Source organism: Cheilinus undulatus, linkage group 14 (genome assembly GCF_018320785.1).
Source record: "Cheilinus undulatus linkage group 14, ASM1832078v1, whole genome shotgun sequence".
Classification (NCBI taxonomy): Eukaryota; Metazoa; Chordata; class Actinopteri; order Labriformes; family Labridae; genus Cheilinus; species Cheilinus undulatus.
Window position 1 is genome coordinate 9,980,103 of NC_054878.1, and position 13,955 is coordinate 9,994,057.

The 13,955-nt window shown below is 39.4% G+C and overlaps 1 protein-coding gene across 1 annotated transcript; it reads right to left on the bottom strand.

Annotated features, from left to right (window-relative positions):
- Positions 1 to 1,716: 1,716 nt before the first annotated feature.
- On the bottom strand, positions 1,717 to 11,004 carry mep1a.1 (meprin A, alpha (PABA peptide hydrolase), tandem duplicate 1). Its single transcript, XM_041805823.1, has 14 exons — positions 10,920 to 11,004; positions 10,805 to 10,829; positions 10,671 to 10,715; positions 10,489 to 10,529; positions 10,189 to 10,264; positions 9,161 to 9,278; positions 5,774 to 5,949; positions 5,430 to 5,651; positions 4,545 to 4,691; positions 4,221 to 4,436; positions 3,583 to 4,047; positions 2,164 to 2,337; positions 1,988 to 2,071; positions 1,717 to 1,903 (listed from the first exon to the last, which is right to left on the bottom strand). Exons 1-13 carry the CDS (start codon positions 10,974 to 10,976, stop codon positions 2,022 to 2,024), a joined length of 1,812 nt encoding a protein of 603 aa, XP_041661757.1. The 5' UTR covers positions 10,977 to 11,004; the 3' UTR covers positions 1,717 to 1,903; positions 1,988 to 2,021.
- Positions 11,005 to 13,955: the final 2,951 nt, after the last annotated feature.

The window sequence follows — 13,955 nt, forward strand, 5'->3', positions numbered from 1 at the left end:
CTAGTCACTTCATCCCTGAATAAGACTGAACAAATATGCAATGTTTGATGAAAATCCCTCACTGCATTCTTGAGGTATTGCATTCACAACCAAAGGATGCACATGAGGTCAGTTGGCCTTGGCATTTGTATCATGTGTTTTGAACAAAGGAGAGACTTCAGTTTAGCCACTCTGCCATACATGCAGATCACTGGAGCGCTGCAGTGATAGCTGTCTTTCTACATCTTTGTCCCATCTCCACACAGGATCTCTGGAGCTCAGTCAGGGGGACAATCAGGTTCTTGGTCTCCTCTCTTACTAAGACCCTTCTCCCCTGATTGTTCTGTTTGGCCAGGCGACAAGCTCTTGGAAGAGTCCTGGTTGTGCCAAACTTCTTTGAGTTGAGAATAAAGGAGGCCACTGTGCACTTGCGAAACTTCAGTGCAGCAGAAATATTCAGATCTGTGCCATTTACGTTGTTGTTTCAATTTTGTCAAAAAACAAACAAACAAACAAAAAACTTTGGCCATTTTTTCTGGTCAAAATGTTTGTTTACACATTGACAACAGCTGCACTTTCTTGTGCTGAAACTAAGAAACGTAATAGACTCAGGCACAAGCTTCATGTTCCAGTACAGGCCACATTTCATGATGTCTTTGGAATTAACGGATGCTGATTGAATGTTAATGTTTTAGCCAATAATGCAGTTTGATGAAATGTCCACAAGGTGTAGCCAAACGTCTGTAGAAAGAGTCTGATTATCTCCCAGTAGGGGGAAAGACAGGATGGGGGTGAGGAAGAGGATAGAGGGAAAAGAAGGGAACAAATGGAGCTGGTTGTCCAACAGTGTTGATAAAACTCTGCTATTCTTGTGTTTTTCTCGTGTGTCAGTGTTAAAGTTAGCCTAGAGAGAGCTGCCCCCCAAAAGACTTTAACTTGAATCAAGTGATCTTGGCCCGTATCATATGGCTTTATTTACATGAATCAGACCTTGTTTTAGTAACAGTTCATCAGTTCATGTGCTGTTATTCCTTTTAAGAGTGAAACATAATATGGGGGGAAAAAACCTTTGAATGAAATGTTTGTGAGCATAAATCAAATATATGCATTCATGTCCTTGCAGGACTGCTGTAATTATGCACCTTTAAATGTTTATCTTGTCTTAGATTGTCAGTCATGTTTTTGTTCCTTAAGGTGCGCTCACACTTGGCGGCTCATACTTCCAAGCACACTTGCACCTCAACGTTTAGTTTGACTCTTGTGAGTGCTCTCTGCCTTTCCTTGGCCTTTGCACAGATAGAAAAGGTGTGCTTTAGCACAGTTCAATTGTACATCCAAGCACAAGAGCACAGTGCATATCATTGTGACATATTAATATAACCATTATCCTCTAGCATACTTTTAAATAGCAGTGGAGTGCCAGAGGGCTGTACCTGACAAAGACAATTCAAAATAAGCAGCAAAGTCAGTAAAGTTACCATCATGTTGTCTGTGTTTCTTCATTGCTTCTTGTTTTCAGTGTCATATAATAATGCGTCCCAACAGATGGGGCTGGAAGAGTATGAGTGCAGGCCAGCAAGGTACAGGTTTGCTCTATCATTTTTTAACAAATAATAATAAAAAAAGGTGTCTGTTTAAGAGTTTATATGAAGAAAAAACACAATGCAAACTTGTTCTGTGATAGCTTTTAATAGGGCATCTCAATCAGAAATAACAGTCATATAAATGTTACGCAAGTCTTACAAAGATTTTTGTCAACTGAATGTTGTGCAAACAATTTAAGACATTTGTCTTATAATGCATGTATCTCTGTCAGTTGTACCTAAACTAGGTGTTTAGTTTTAGTTGATGTTTTGTAAAAGCAGTGTCATTTCATCCATTCTTCACCATCAGATGATTCTTTTCTTCCAGCTGTATCTTTATTCTGTAAATGAAAAAAAAAAGAATTTCACTGGATTACATACAAATTCGATGCATTTTCCAGAAGGAAATGTGTCTAATATCTTACCTCAAGCAAAATTACAAAAAATTCCAGACTGATCTTAAACATTTGGTTCAACTGGGACTTCAGTGTTGATCAGAGATGTTATATCTGTGGACAAAAATATCATTATTCACTCTGCATACCACAAAACTCCACGGTAAAGAGACGTGAAACTGCCTTTTAAAAAAGGTTTTACTCACCGTCAAAGTCAACAAAGATGATAAGGTCATCGTTCTTCAGGTAGTCCCGCCGTTTCAGGTCAAAGTGCTTCACAAAGTTTCTCCAGCCCCATGATCCTCCTCGGTAGCAATTACAGGAGGGATCGAACGTCCCCACCTTGGAGGGATTGTCCCAGTAGAAGTCTCCATCTGGTGCTAGAGGACGCAAAAAGAAAGTGGAACCATGTGAGGTGAGATTTTTACTCAGTGTTATGAAATTTGGTGGATTCAGCTTTGGGAGATCTACCAAAAAGTCTCTTGGAGCAAAACCCTGACTCCCACAGGAAATCTGCCATTCTGAATAAATTACCAAAATATTAGGTGTATTCGGCCTGTTCTGGGGCTGTACTTGATTTAATTCACCCTTTCATCTGATAGACTTGTACTTTGGCACAGAGCTAGAAGAGACCTTGATGATGAAAATTTATTGAAAACTTTGTCATTCGTCAAGGGGCAGAGCCATGCCTAGCCCTCTATGTGCATTTTTAAAACAAAACAGGAAGTTGTTCATAACTCAGCTGTGCATCGTCCAATCTGGGTCAAACTTCCTTTGTTTCTGAAGGGTTACAGCCTGCACACATTCATATGGTCAAACGCATCATACATCACTGAGCTTCCTAGTGGTGACAACAGATGTCAAGGTACACTGCACCACTGTACCATGTCAAATTTGTGTCAGGAAGGCCTTATGAAGTTGATTCAGCAGTGTGCAAAACTCTGTGACTTTTCGTCAGAGTATGTGGCCTCGATAGGGCGTCAAACAAAAACATTGTCATACCTCACCCTAAATTTGGTGTCATTATTGTATCTGAACCAAATTTCATGTCCGTGGTAACAGTCTGGGCCAAAACACATTTCTGCCTGACGTTTTGAAAAAAGCACCACTCTCTGACAAAAGGAAGTTACTGCCTCAGAGTTTTAACCTCACAGATTCTAGTTGGTTGGCCAAATCATGCTGACATTTGCCCAGGCAGTTCCCAAGGCTTGACCATACACACTTTTCAAGGTGAAAAGTCTACTTGAATACATGTGGCGATGGCAATCTTTAGTTCACCATGAAACAGGAAGTAGAATTATCTGGGTCTTATAACACAAGTGGAGCCATGAAACGTGGCACAAAAATTTTCAGTTGCATGCTGAGATGATTTATTTAAGTTTTGTAAGTGGCCTATTGGTTCAGTGGCGCTCACTAAATGATTCAAAAGTGCAGCCCCCTAGGATTCTGAACATTTGTGGGCATGCGAGTCATGTCAGCATGTACGAAAAAGCTTCTTTGACTCAAATCAAACAGGAAGTCCACAAGCCAACTTCTGTCCATGTTTAAAGATATTTAAAGCATTTTTAGAGACTGTGCATGTCTTGTCTGTTGCTCTATGGATATAAAGGATAAGGAGAACTTACTCATCCTCTTATCTGTCGTGAGGCTCCGAGCTGTCGACATCCTCAGCTTAATATCTGGGTTCTGGTCCATCACCACCAGCGTTGCCTGTCTGTTCACTGCCGGCCACTGCATCACTGCATCGTTGTCCCCACTCGCCAAATGGAAGTAAAGCCCAACGTAGTTACCCGTGTAATCAGAATAACTTGTCAAAGGGTAGACACTGATACCATAGCCATAACCTTCAGGGCTGTAGAAGCGAGGGCTCTCAATGACTGTGCTAAGGTCGGCTGTTTCCATGATCTTAGAGAAGTTCTGGATCCTCCACACTGCATTAGGGCAACGTGTTTCACTCAAGCTGATGTCGTCGATGTAGATACCGCCTGATGATGCAGAGGGATTACCACGCACTGCCTGGAAAGCATACCGGAATTTAACCCCGACTTCCATTTGAACATGGCCGATCTTCCAGGAGTGGTCTGAATCAGCTGGGTAGAGGGACAAGAGGACAGATCTTAAATACTTTAAATCTCGCATATGGTTGGTTTTGAAGTGCCTCAGAAGATTTTAAGATTTTAAACTGGCTGTGGCATGTGTAAGTTGGAGAAATGCTCTGCTATGACTGATGTATCCAATAGAAACATGCGCGCTTGATAAATACCATAAAAGGTTTGAATTTTCTTCATTCTACGGACGGTTCCTGTGCCATCATCTATCTTAACCCAGATCACCAGTCTGTCATTATGGTTTCCTGTCATCTTGTAGAAGAACTGCAGACACTGAAGCTTCCTCTTGGGGTACAGGGTTCGAGATTCCAGCAGAGCCGACTCCTGAGGCTTCCCAGTCATGGTGTTGAAATGCATGAAGTACCCCGCATCTGCAAAATAAGAAATTATATCACAACATGGCTTTCATCAATCTCTGTTTGAACTGAGAATAATGACTTCAGATACAGATTTCCAAAGAGATTACTTTGAACTCTGACCTCTGCATCTTCCCAACACTGTGTGATCCTCTGAACCCACGGTGCCCTGGGTATGAACCCAGTCAGCGTCATCGTTGGAGGCCTGGATCATACCGCAGATACTGGCATATTCAAAAGCACACTGGTCCAGGAGGGTGAGAGGACCAGCTGAGGGAGGATTCAAAGAGCTATGTTAGAGGTTTTGAACCCATTTTTGTCACCACAACTCTAACTACCTGCTTTGTAAAAGAACAGCATGGAAATCTGGGATCAAAGTCATCTGCAATTAATCTAAAGGTATCTGATAACACAGGTAAAGAAAAAAATAGATTCAGCTTTTGTAGGAAAACCAGTAAGAGCTGAGGAAAGTTTGGGACAACAAGCTCATTGGAAAAAACTTGGAAATACTTGTGCAAGATCAATTTAGAAACTGTTCTGGTTCTGAAACATTGCAAACATTTGTTTTGCAACAAACTCACTGCTTGGTTGATTAACAGTCATGCCTTCTTTTTAACACATTAAAGATAGGTACAAAGAAGTTTGTTGGTTGAGTTTAAGGAGAGGCAGACAAGTTTTCTTTTTTATTATTCGTTATTGTTCCCTTAATTTTGAAGCGCGTGTTAAGAACTGAAATCTGTTACTTTGTTAATCCTCAAACTGTGAAGTTTAAAGACTGAAGTTTTAAGTCTGAATTATATTTAAATATCAGTAACGATATCAGGTCAGGTCAGGTATCAGAGCATATGCCCGTTCGGCGCTTTGCCACATCAGCAAGTTGACTTTACAAGGAATTTATTCCAGATAGACCAAACATCTGATAATGCTCTTGCTATTTGGATTCTTCAGAAAAAAGGAATATTTGTTAAATGTTCAGCTTTGAGAATGACTCTTGCAGCAGATACATACAGCAGTTGTACATGCGGTTGAGCCTGAGGGTGTCCATCATACTGAAGTCCAGGTATTGACCAATGATGTTGTAGAACTCAGGGATCTTTGTGGTGATGGTGGGGATGGATTCATTCTTATTAAAGGAGAACGGCCGGTAATGCATGATGGACTCGTAGTCATACGCTGTGTTCTGATCAGTGATGTAGTTGTCGCTGTATTTGTTGAAGTTGTGCTCTAATCCTGTGGAAGATTTCATGGTGTCAAAATACATTAACATCATTAGAATTTAAGGCGGTTCCTCTAATCAATAACTGATGGCATTAAATGACTTAAGAGAGAATTTAAAGACTTAAAACACCTACCTGGTGTGACCTGATCCAGCCAGATGTCAACGTAGTCATCTCTGTCCGTACGGGACTGTTCGTGGTAAAATCCCAGAGCGTGGAGGAGTTCATGTTCGATTACGGCCTTGTGGTCACAGCCTGACCCCAAAGACAGAATCTGACCATCCTGCTGGTCACCAACGCTGGAGAAACACCTGAGACAGTGAGGACAGAACATTAAGGTGGTGAACAAAAAAATTAAAGCAAAGAGACTTGGGACAGTGATTTAAACGCACTGTATGTAAATTCTGCCACAAAGGAGCTCTCAATTAAAACAACAACAAAAGATGACGAGAAGAGACTAGGGTCCGTATTTATATAGAAAATTGATGTATCTAGGCTAAAAGTGTATGTGCAACCAAACCCTGGAAATGGAAGGCACCAAATGTAATTTAGGTTCACAAAACGGCACCCATGCACATTTAACACGATGTATAAATAAATCATGATCACCCTTTAATTGTGTGTACGAAGATTAGATCCTTTTCTGCCTGTAAAATTAAGAGTACTGATAAAGCTTCTTAAATAAAAGTAAAAATAATTTAACTGAGTAGCTACTGAACAGTTAAATATAGAGTAAAATACCATCTTTCCTAATTGACAATAACAACAAGACAACAGATCTCCAACCAGGTTGTTCAGATAAAGTCACACCTCTATAATAGAGTAAAAATTCACATTTAACTCATATCAAATTTAACTCTTTAGAAATGTCTATAATGGTCCACCCTACATTTAGTTAAACTACACTTTTGAAAGTGTTAAACATTTGACAGTATAGCAGAGCTGCAGTGGCTCTTGAAAAACTGTAATAAGGTGGGTCTCCTCAAATAAACAAAGTAGAGAGACAATCTCATAACAAGGCAATGCGTACTTATGAAGAATACTCTCTGTAAGTCCTGTGGGAGCAGCTAAAGTAGCGGGTTTGAACTACAACTCAGTGGGTAAATTCAGTCATGGTGCAAATGTGTCACAAATCAAACCAACAATAAACCAGACCTGAAGGACCCCAGCAGGGATCACTGCACAACAGACGGACATATCCAAACACACCCTAACACATATAAACATGTCTAAACACTCTGCCCAAGAGCATGATGGGAACCAATGCCTACACATCCCCCCAGATATGAAATCCCAGTGGGCAGAGCTTAGATCAGTAAAATCTTTACAGAGTTGAACTAACACTGTTGGAATAAGACTGTCAAATACTCCAACACTGAAAACCATATCACTCAGGGTGGAGTTGAAATTACACTGTAGGCGTTAAAATCAACCCTGTAATGTTTAACACTGAGACATCAAAACTCATTCTGTCGCTATGTGCTACTGTGGAGTCAACAGAGGTGGAAAAAATACAAGAGTAGTATTCTCAAGTAAGAGTACACTTTAAAAAGTTAGAATTTACTTAAGTAGAAGTGAAAGTTTTGATTTCAAAATGCACTCTAAAGAGTACAAGAGTCCAAAAACACTCACATACAGTAATTTGAGTGAATGTAATTTGTTACTTTCTACTCCTGACCAAAAACTAAGAAGCTTCTGAATGATAGAGTGGGTAGACAACACTCATTGTTAGTTTGCTACAGCAGAAACAGTCACAAACACTGGAAAAACAGACTGAGACCACATTACTGCTCTTATAGTGCCAAAAAACCCACTATTCATCATTACACACAAGTTTCACTGCATTTTTATTTGATTTCTTTACATAATGTCAGATCTCATGTCAGATGTCAGAGGAATCTGCCGTGTCTCTGTTTACTCCGAGCGCCTTACAGCAAAGTGAAATTTATTCAAACTAAAAACCACAATCTGTGAAAACAAAGACAACATTTGAATAATTTCAGGCACTGTGGTCGCTGTTGTTTCACTCTTTTTTGGTGTTTGGATTTCTACAGCAAACAAAGTTACGGTTTGTCCACCTGCACTCAGGCTGAATGAAGGTGAGACTCTGATAACGAAACGAATGGCAGATTTAGGTATAAATACTACACACTTTCCTATTAGAAGTAGAATTTGGCTCACAAGGCACTCGTTAAAAATCAAACTTCTAATAATGATGTGAAATAAAGTTTTCTATTTGGTCAGTTTGTGTTATTTCAGATGCATTAATACATACGTTTTCTTTAATTCTCCATCTCGCTGTGTTTGCACCAATTTCCCTCAGCCTCTAAAACATTCATGCACATAGACTAGAGTGTTCTCACAGTTTAGGAGCACACATTTTCCATTTGTTTTTTAAATAGACATACACATAGACATTCTTGAGTGGGATGTGGCGTTCGCTAGTTTCAGGCCTTTTTTTTTGCATACACAGTGTTTATGACTCCAGGCGTTGTTCACTGTTAAACTTTGTTTTCTACAGACAACTGTTAAATGAAACAGCTCTCCTTTAGGAGTAGACATACAAGCAGGGGCGTAGCTGGGTATTCTTGACCCCCAGAAAGAATATTACACAGCTGCCCCCCCTGCTGGCTAGCCAAGCAACAAATGTTGCATTTTTTTTTTTTTTTGTACAAATACATATGCTTTTTAAATGTATTTTTGAAGCCTGATTTCTCCATTTATGAGCAATATTTTTACTATTGTTAAATTGACTTTACTTACATTATTTTGCACCACTGGACTACACCATTTGGGCATTTTTAAGGGAGGAGCTGAAGCCCCCCAGTATTTGTTTTACTCTATTTGATGCAAATTTTGGTCTGTAGACCCCTTCATTTTGTTGCTTTTGATTCAATAATGACACTAATTACTAAGAAAAAATAGATAAAAACACACTTTTAATTGTAGGCTCTTCAAGGGCCCCTCCCTATTGTGGGCCCAGGTAATCAGTACCCTTTTTTCTCCCCTGTGCTACGCCCCTGCTTACAAGTAAACCACTGTTTTTGTTTTGTGGATGGATTTCACCTAATGAGGGGGAAAAGCTGTTAAATCACCCTACCTGCCCAGAATGCTTTGAAAGCTGCTGCGAGCTGCTTGAAAAACATTCTGGCATTTCTTGCAGCAAAACCCTAAACCCATAAATTTCAGATGGGTTAACAGCGTCAGGGGGAATAGCGAGTCTAATCATGGTCAATCACAGGTCAGCAGCACTAAACATGAATGAGATACAGCAACAGAACAGCAGCTCCTACTAGCAGTAGCAGCTGTCATGACATGAAATGTGAAGTAACAACTTCAAAAATTCCTGATTTGCCTTTGACATGTAAAACCGTCAGTCTGGCATGGTTATATTCATCCCACAGAGCATTAAAATGTTTTTTTGCAACTTAGGTTTTTCTGAATCCCTACCTAAGGAGGACAGACAACTGTAACTTTGCAAGCAGATTTTGTGAAACATGTGAAAACAAACTGGAGTCTTACCCTCCCCTCTTCTCAAACTTGATGTACGTCTTCTCTCCTTCATAGGGTTTGAAGTCGACACAAGACTTCAGCCGGAACATCTCAAAAGCCTGATAGACACATCCTTTAGCATTGAGATCTGAAGAAAGAAACAAATATTCAGTATACTGAACAGGTAAATGCTGATGATTCTGTAAAACAGACAGAAAAAACCTCCCATGATGCTCAACAACTGTGTGAACTTTCCTACAGATTCATCATCAGCTGGATGGGATAAGAGACACGACACCCTCAGTCCTTTATTTTTTGTATATATTACACATTGCTCTTGTTTTGAATTGTGTTATAACTTGTATTTTTATCTGTATTATCTTGTCTTTAGCATAAGAATGACTATAAAGTATCTTATTTTAACTTTAAACTACAGATGTTAATGCCACATGGAAAAGGAAATCTTGCCAAGCAGTGAAATGAAGTCAGCTGTGAGAATTTCTATATAGAGGTGTTTGCCTTTAAAAATCATGTCCAGTTGGTTTATTTTACCACAGCTGGACTCCAGTAAAGGTGTAGAAACATCTCAGAAACAAACCAAAGATGGGAGGAACCTGAGCTAAGTTTTAAGTGTTTTTGCAAAGGGTCTTAATACTTACAGTATATCAATGTGACATGTCTTTTTTTTCATAAATGTGAAAAATGTCTAAAATTCTGTGTTCTCTTTGCTATTATCGGGTACTCAGTGTAGATGATAATGAGAGAAAAATTAATTTTCTCAACTTATCTGCTTCCAACATGCTTACACCGACTGCTTAGGTTAAGAAAATCTGAATCACAGTAAGCATTGTTGGCCGGCCTGATTTGAGCTGTGACTGCAGCTGTACCCTGTGACGTTCTTACACCGTGACTCTTTGGCCTGAACTGGGTTTGATGCCAACCTCTGAAAAAAAATAACTTCTGTTCACAGAGTTATAAAGCAATTATCAGACAATTACAGATGATGATTGCTGATGGGTCAAGAGATTGTCTCTGTACTGAATATTAATGCAACTTACCCAAATCATCGCCCAGTATGTAAGGGATTGGAAATTTCCATCTGTAAGTTTTGTCAATCAGAGCGTTCCTTCCTTTCTGAAACATGAGAAAGTGTCTTTTATTAACTTTTCAAGCCTCATAAGCTGTAACCTGTTATCCTCTCAAAACTATAAAAGTATGCACACCTCAGCAGCTATCTGGTCTGAGATAAGTCCTGCTCATGGTTACTCAAGATAATGACAATCAAAGGATGCAACAGTCAAACGTGCACTGATTTAGCCAACAAGTTCTAAATAACTAATAACAATTAAAGAGCTTACCGGGAGTAAAATATCTCCTTCGAGCAGGTTGTCTTCTGAACCTGTGGCACATTGAGCAAAATTAATAGGAAAAAAGCAGTAGAAAAAATAGTATTACAAAGTTTTCTCTCTCTTTAAGGAAATATTAAAGATGCTGTGTTAATGTTTTTTCCAGCAAGAGTAGCTGGCATGTGGTCGCTCACCCAGGTTTAGGATGGGGTTCTCATCCTCACCGTTCTCATACACCTCTGCAACACAGAAACATTTCTCAGAGAACATTCACAGCATCTAAATGTCAAGTTTTCTTTCACAGAAAGTCATTACCATGTATACATACCATGCACCTCATAGGAAAGAGGTATCTGAATGAAAATAAAGCAGAGTAAGCCTTCCCACAGTAACAAATCTGCATCACATAGAGCTTATTAAATATTAACAGTAGAAATACTTACAGCATATGAAGTGGCCAGGGCCACTAGTGCAAACAAGAAGACTTCTCTCTTCATCATCCAGCTGAGAGACACCAGCTCTGCCTGCTTTGTTTATGTGCTAATAAAAAGACCTTCAAGCTTATGATATTTATGCTGCTGGAACTGAAGGACTTTGCCTCCAGAGGGTTACTGATTGGTCATGAAGGTGCTTGTCCATGTGACACCAAAGTACAAGTTTTCTGGCACAGCTTCACGGATTTCAAGAGTCATGAAGTGGATTTCGGCCCCTGGCCCTGGCCCATCCTTACTTTTGCATTTTGATCAGGATAAGTTCTGGGCTTGACAGGTTATGTGTTTGCGGTGTGATCATACAGTCTAGAGTTCAGTGAGCAACCTGCAGGATTTCGTTCTAACCTTGTATAGTACAAGCAGCATCGATGGGGTCCTAATGTTTGGAAAAAATACAGCAGAACAGAAACTGGGATGGCATCGTATTCAAAAACATGGAATTTAATTTGGAGTTGGCCCCCTTTAGTAGCTATATAAGCTTCTACTCTTCTCTGAAGGCTTCCCACAACATTTTGGAGTGTTTCTGTTAGAATTTGTGCCCATTTATTCTGTAGAGCATCTATGAGGTCAGGCGCTGATGCTGGGTGGGACAGCCTGGCTCACAATCTCTGTTCCAGTTCATCCCTAAGGTGCTCACTGTGGTTAAGGTCAGGGCCCTGTGTGGGCTGGTCAAGTTTTTCTACACATAACTCATCAAACCATGTCTTTATAGTGCTTGTCAGTCATGTTGGAATAGAAAAGGCCCAAACTGTTGCCACAAAGTTGGAAGCAAAGCATTGTCTAAAATATTGGTATGCTGAAGCATTAAAGATAAGGGGCCTAGCTCGAACCCTGAAGAACAGCCCCATACAATTATCCCTCCGCCAACAAACTTCACGTTTGGCACAATGCAGCCAGGCAAGCCCACTAGAAAGCAAGCATAACGGCTACAAAGATGTGGATAGCTTCATTAGAACAGCACAGCGGAGGGTTTCCAGAGGAAAACAAGTGGCTACGATTTAACTTTTCTAACATGTGTCTCTTCTTGTGGTATATGATAATGTTGATTCTAGATTTTTAAATTTTTTATCACTTTGAAGATCTTTTGCCACTCTTAGCTAGAGAGATTCGCCAATGAAGAATGGGCTGGGATTCCTCAGAGGATGTGTTTGAGTCTTGTTGAAAACTACAACAAACGACTGCAGGCTGTTATCCAGTGAAAAGGACACATCATTGACTATTAGCACCAGGGGGGCTAATAATTTTGACCCTGGTAGTTTTTGGTTTTTGTGGAATGTTTTTATTTCTGTGTGCAAAATAAAATAATTTCAGTATCCAAAATTAAACTAGGATGTTTGAGAAAGCTGTGTTGAAAACTCAGCTTTGTTTAACAGCATTTGAGAAATACATTTAAATCAATGAAATTTTTAGAGGGGGCTAATAATTTTGTCCTCATGTGTAACTGGATGTGAACTTTCAATAAAGGCAGTGACACCAGCTAACAACAGAGATGAACTGCTCTGTGATTTTATATCATAGCGTTGGGGGGGGCGGGGTCATTAGTGACATGACCAGTCCACATATTTGCCCCGCCCAAATTAAACCCAGCCAGGAAAGAGGTGTAAAACTTTATAATAGTCTAAGTCCAAAATTCAGTCACATGTAGGTCTCAGTGTTTTCACATGTTTACAGCAACATTATTCCAACATATCTAGTCTGTTAAGATGCACATTTTGGATTTCACTTTACAAGGTCTTTAAAAACATTAAAGTCTGTAAGTAGTTTTTTATAACATGAAATTAATAATTGGCCTATTGGTAATTGATTTGAAATAAATTTAAAATAAAGTCTGATTAAAGTCATTAAATAATGTTACTTTACTGAATCAAACTCGTATACTGGTTTATCAACACAGAGTTCTTGTGTTGATTGAACATATAAAGTTTGTGTTGATTTAATAAAATACCTTACATTTCTGCCAAAGCAAAAACCTTGTGTGCAACCGATGTCAGCTACTGAATTAAGTCAGAGACTCTGAGCAAATGTGAAGAGGAAGATGAGAGACCAGACAAGCCAAAGGCTGCTATCAGAACAGCCTGGGCTTCATAACACCCCAGCAGTGCCACAGACTGATCGGTTCCATGCTGACGCATAGATGCAGCAGTTTGCAGCAACAGCTCCAAATGATTACTGAGGGCATACATGAGAAGTATTTTCCAGAAGGTCAGCGTTTCTGTATTGTAAATCTTGTTTTGGACTGACATGTCAGGATATTCTAATGTTTGAGAGAGTGTTTTTTGTGAGCTGTAAGCCGTAATCATCAACATAAAAAAGGTTTTGATATATTTCACTTTTTTAGGGATAAATCTAGTATATACAGTTGAAACCAGAAGTTTACATACACTATATAAAAAGGCACATAAACTTTTTTTTCTCACTATCTAACATTAAATCAGATTAAACTTTTCCTGTTTTTGGTCAATTAGGATTACCAAAATTATTTCTATTTGCTAAATGCCAGAATAATGAGAGGGATCATTTTTTTAGACATTTTTTTATTATTTTCTTGAGAGTTAGAAGTTTACATACATTTCATTAGTATTTGGTAGCATTGCCTTTAAACTGTATGACTTGGGTCAAGCATTTTGGATATGCTTCCACAAGCTTCTCACAATAGTTTGCAGGAATTTTGGCCCCTTCCTCCTGGCAGAACTGGTGTAACTGAGCCAAGTTTGTAGGCCGCCTTGCTCGCACATGCCTTTTCAGCTCTGCCCATAAATTTTCAATGGGATTGAGATCAGGGCTTTGTGATGGCCACTCCAAAACATTGACTTTGTTATCCTTAAGCCACTTTGTAACCAGTTTGGCAGTATGCTTAGGGTCATTGTCCATTTGGAAAACCCATTTGCGCCCAAGCTTTAACTTCCTGGCTGATGTCTTGAGATGTTGCTTCAGTGTTTCCACATAATGTTCTTTCGTCATGATGCCATCTATTTTGTGAAGTGCACC

What these genes read in the sequence shown, in the direction of transcription:
- mep1a.1 (XM_041805823.1), bottom strand. Translation starts at nt 10,976, where the DNA reads ATGATGAAGAGAGAAGTCTTCTTGTTTGCACTAGTGGCCCTGGCCACT. An exon ending in AAGGAGATATTTTACTCCCG is followed by an intron (nt 10,265 to 10,488) that starts GTAAGCTCTTTA and finishes CTCATGTTTCAG; the next exon opens with AAAGGAAGGAACGCTCTGAT. An exon ending in CAACCGCATGTACAACTGCT is followed by an intron (nt 4,692 to 5,429) that starts GTATGTATCTGC and finishes ATCCTCCCTCAG; the next exon opens with CTGGTCCTCTCACCCTCCTG.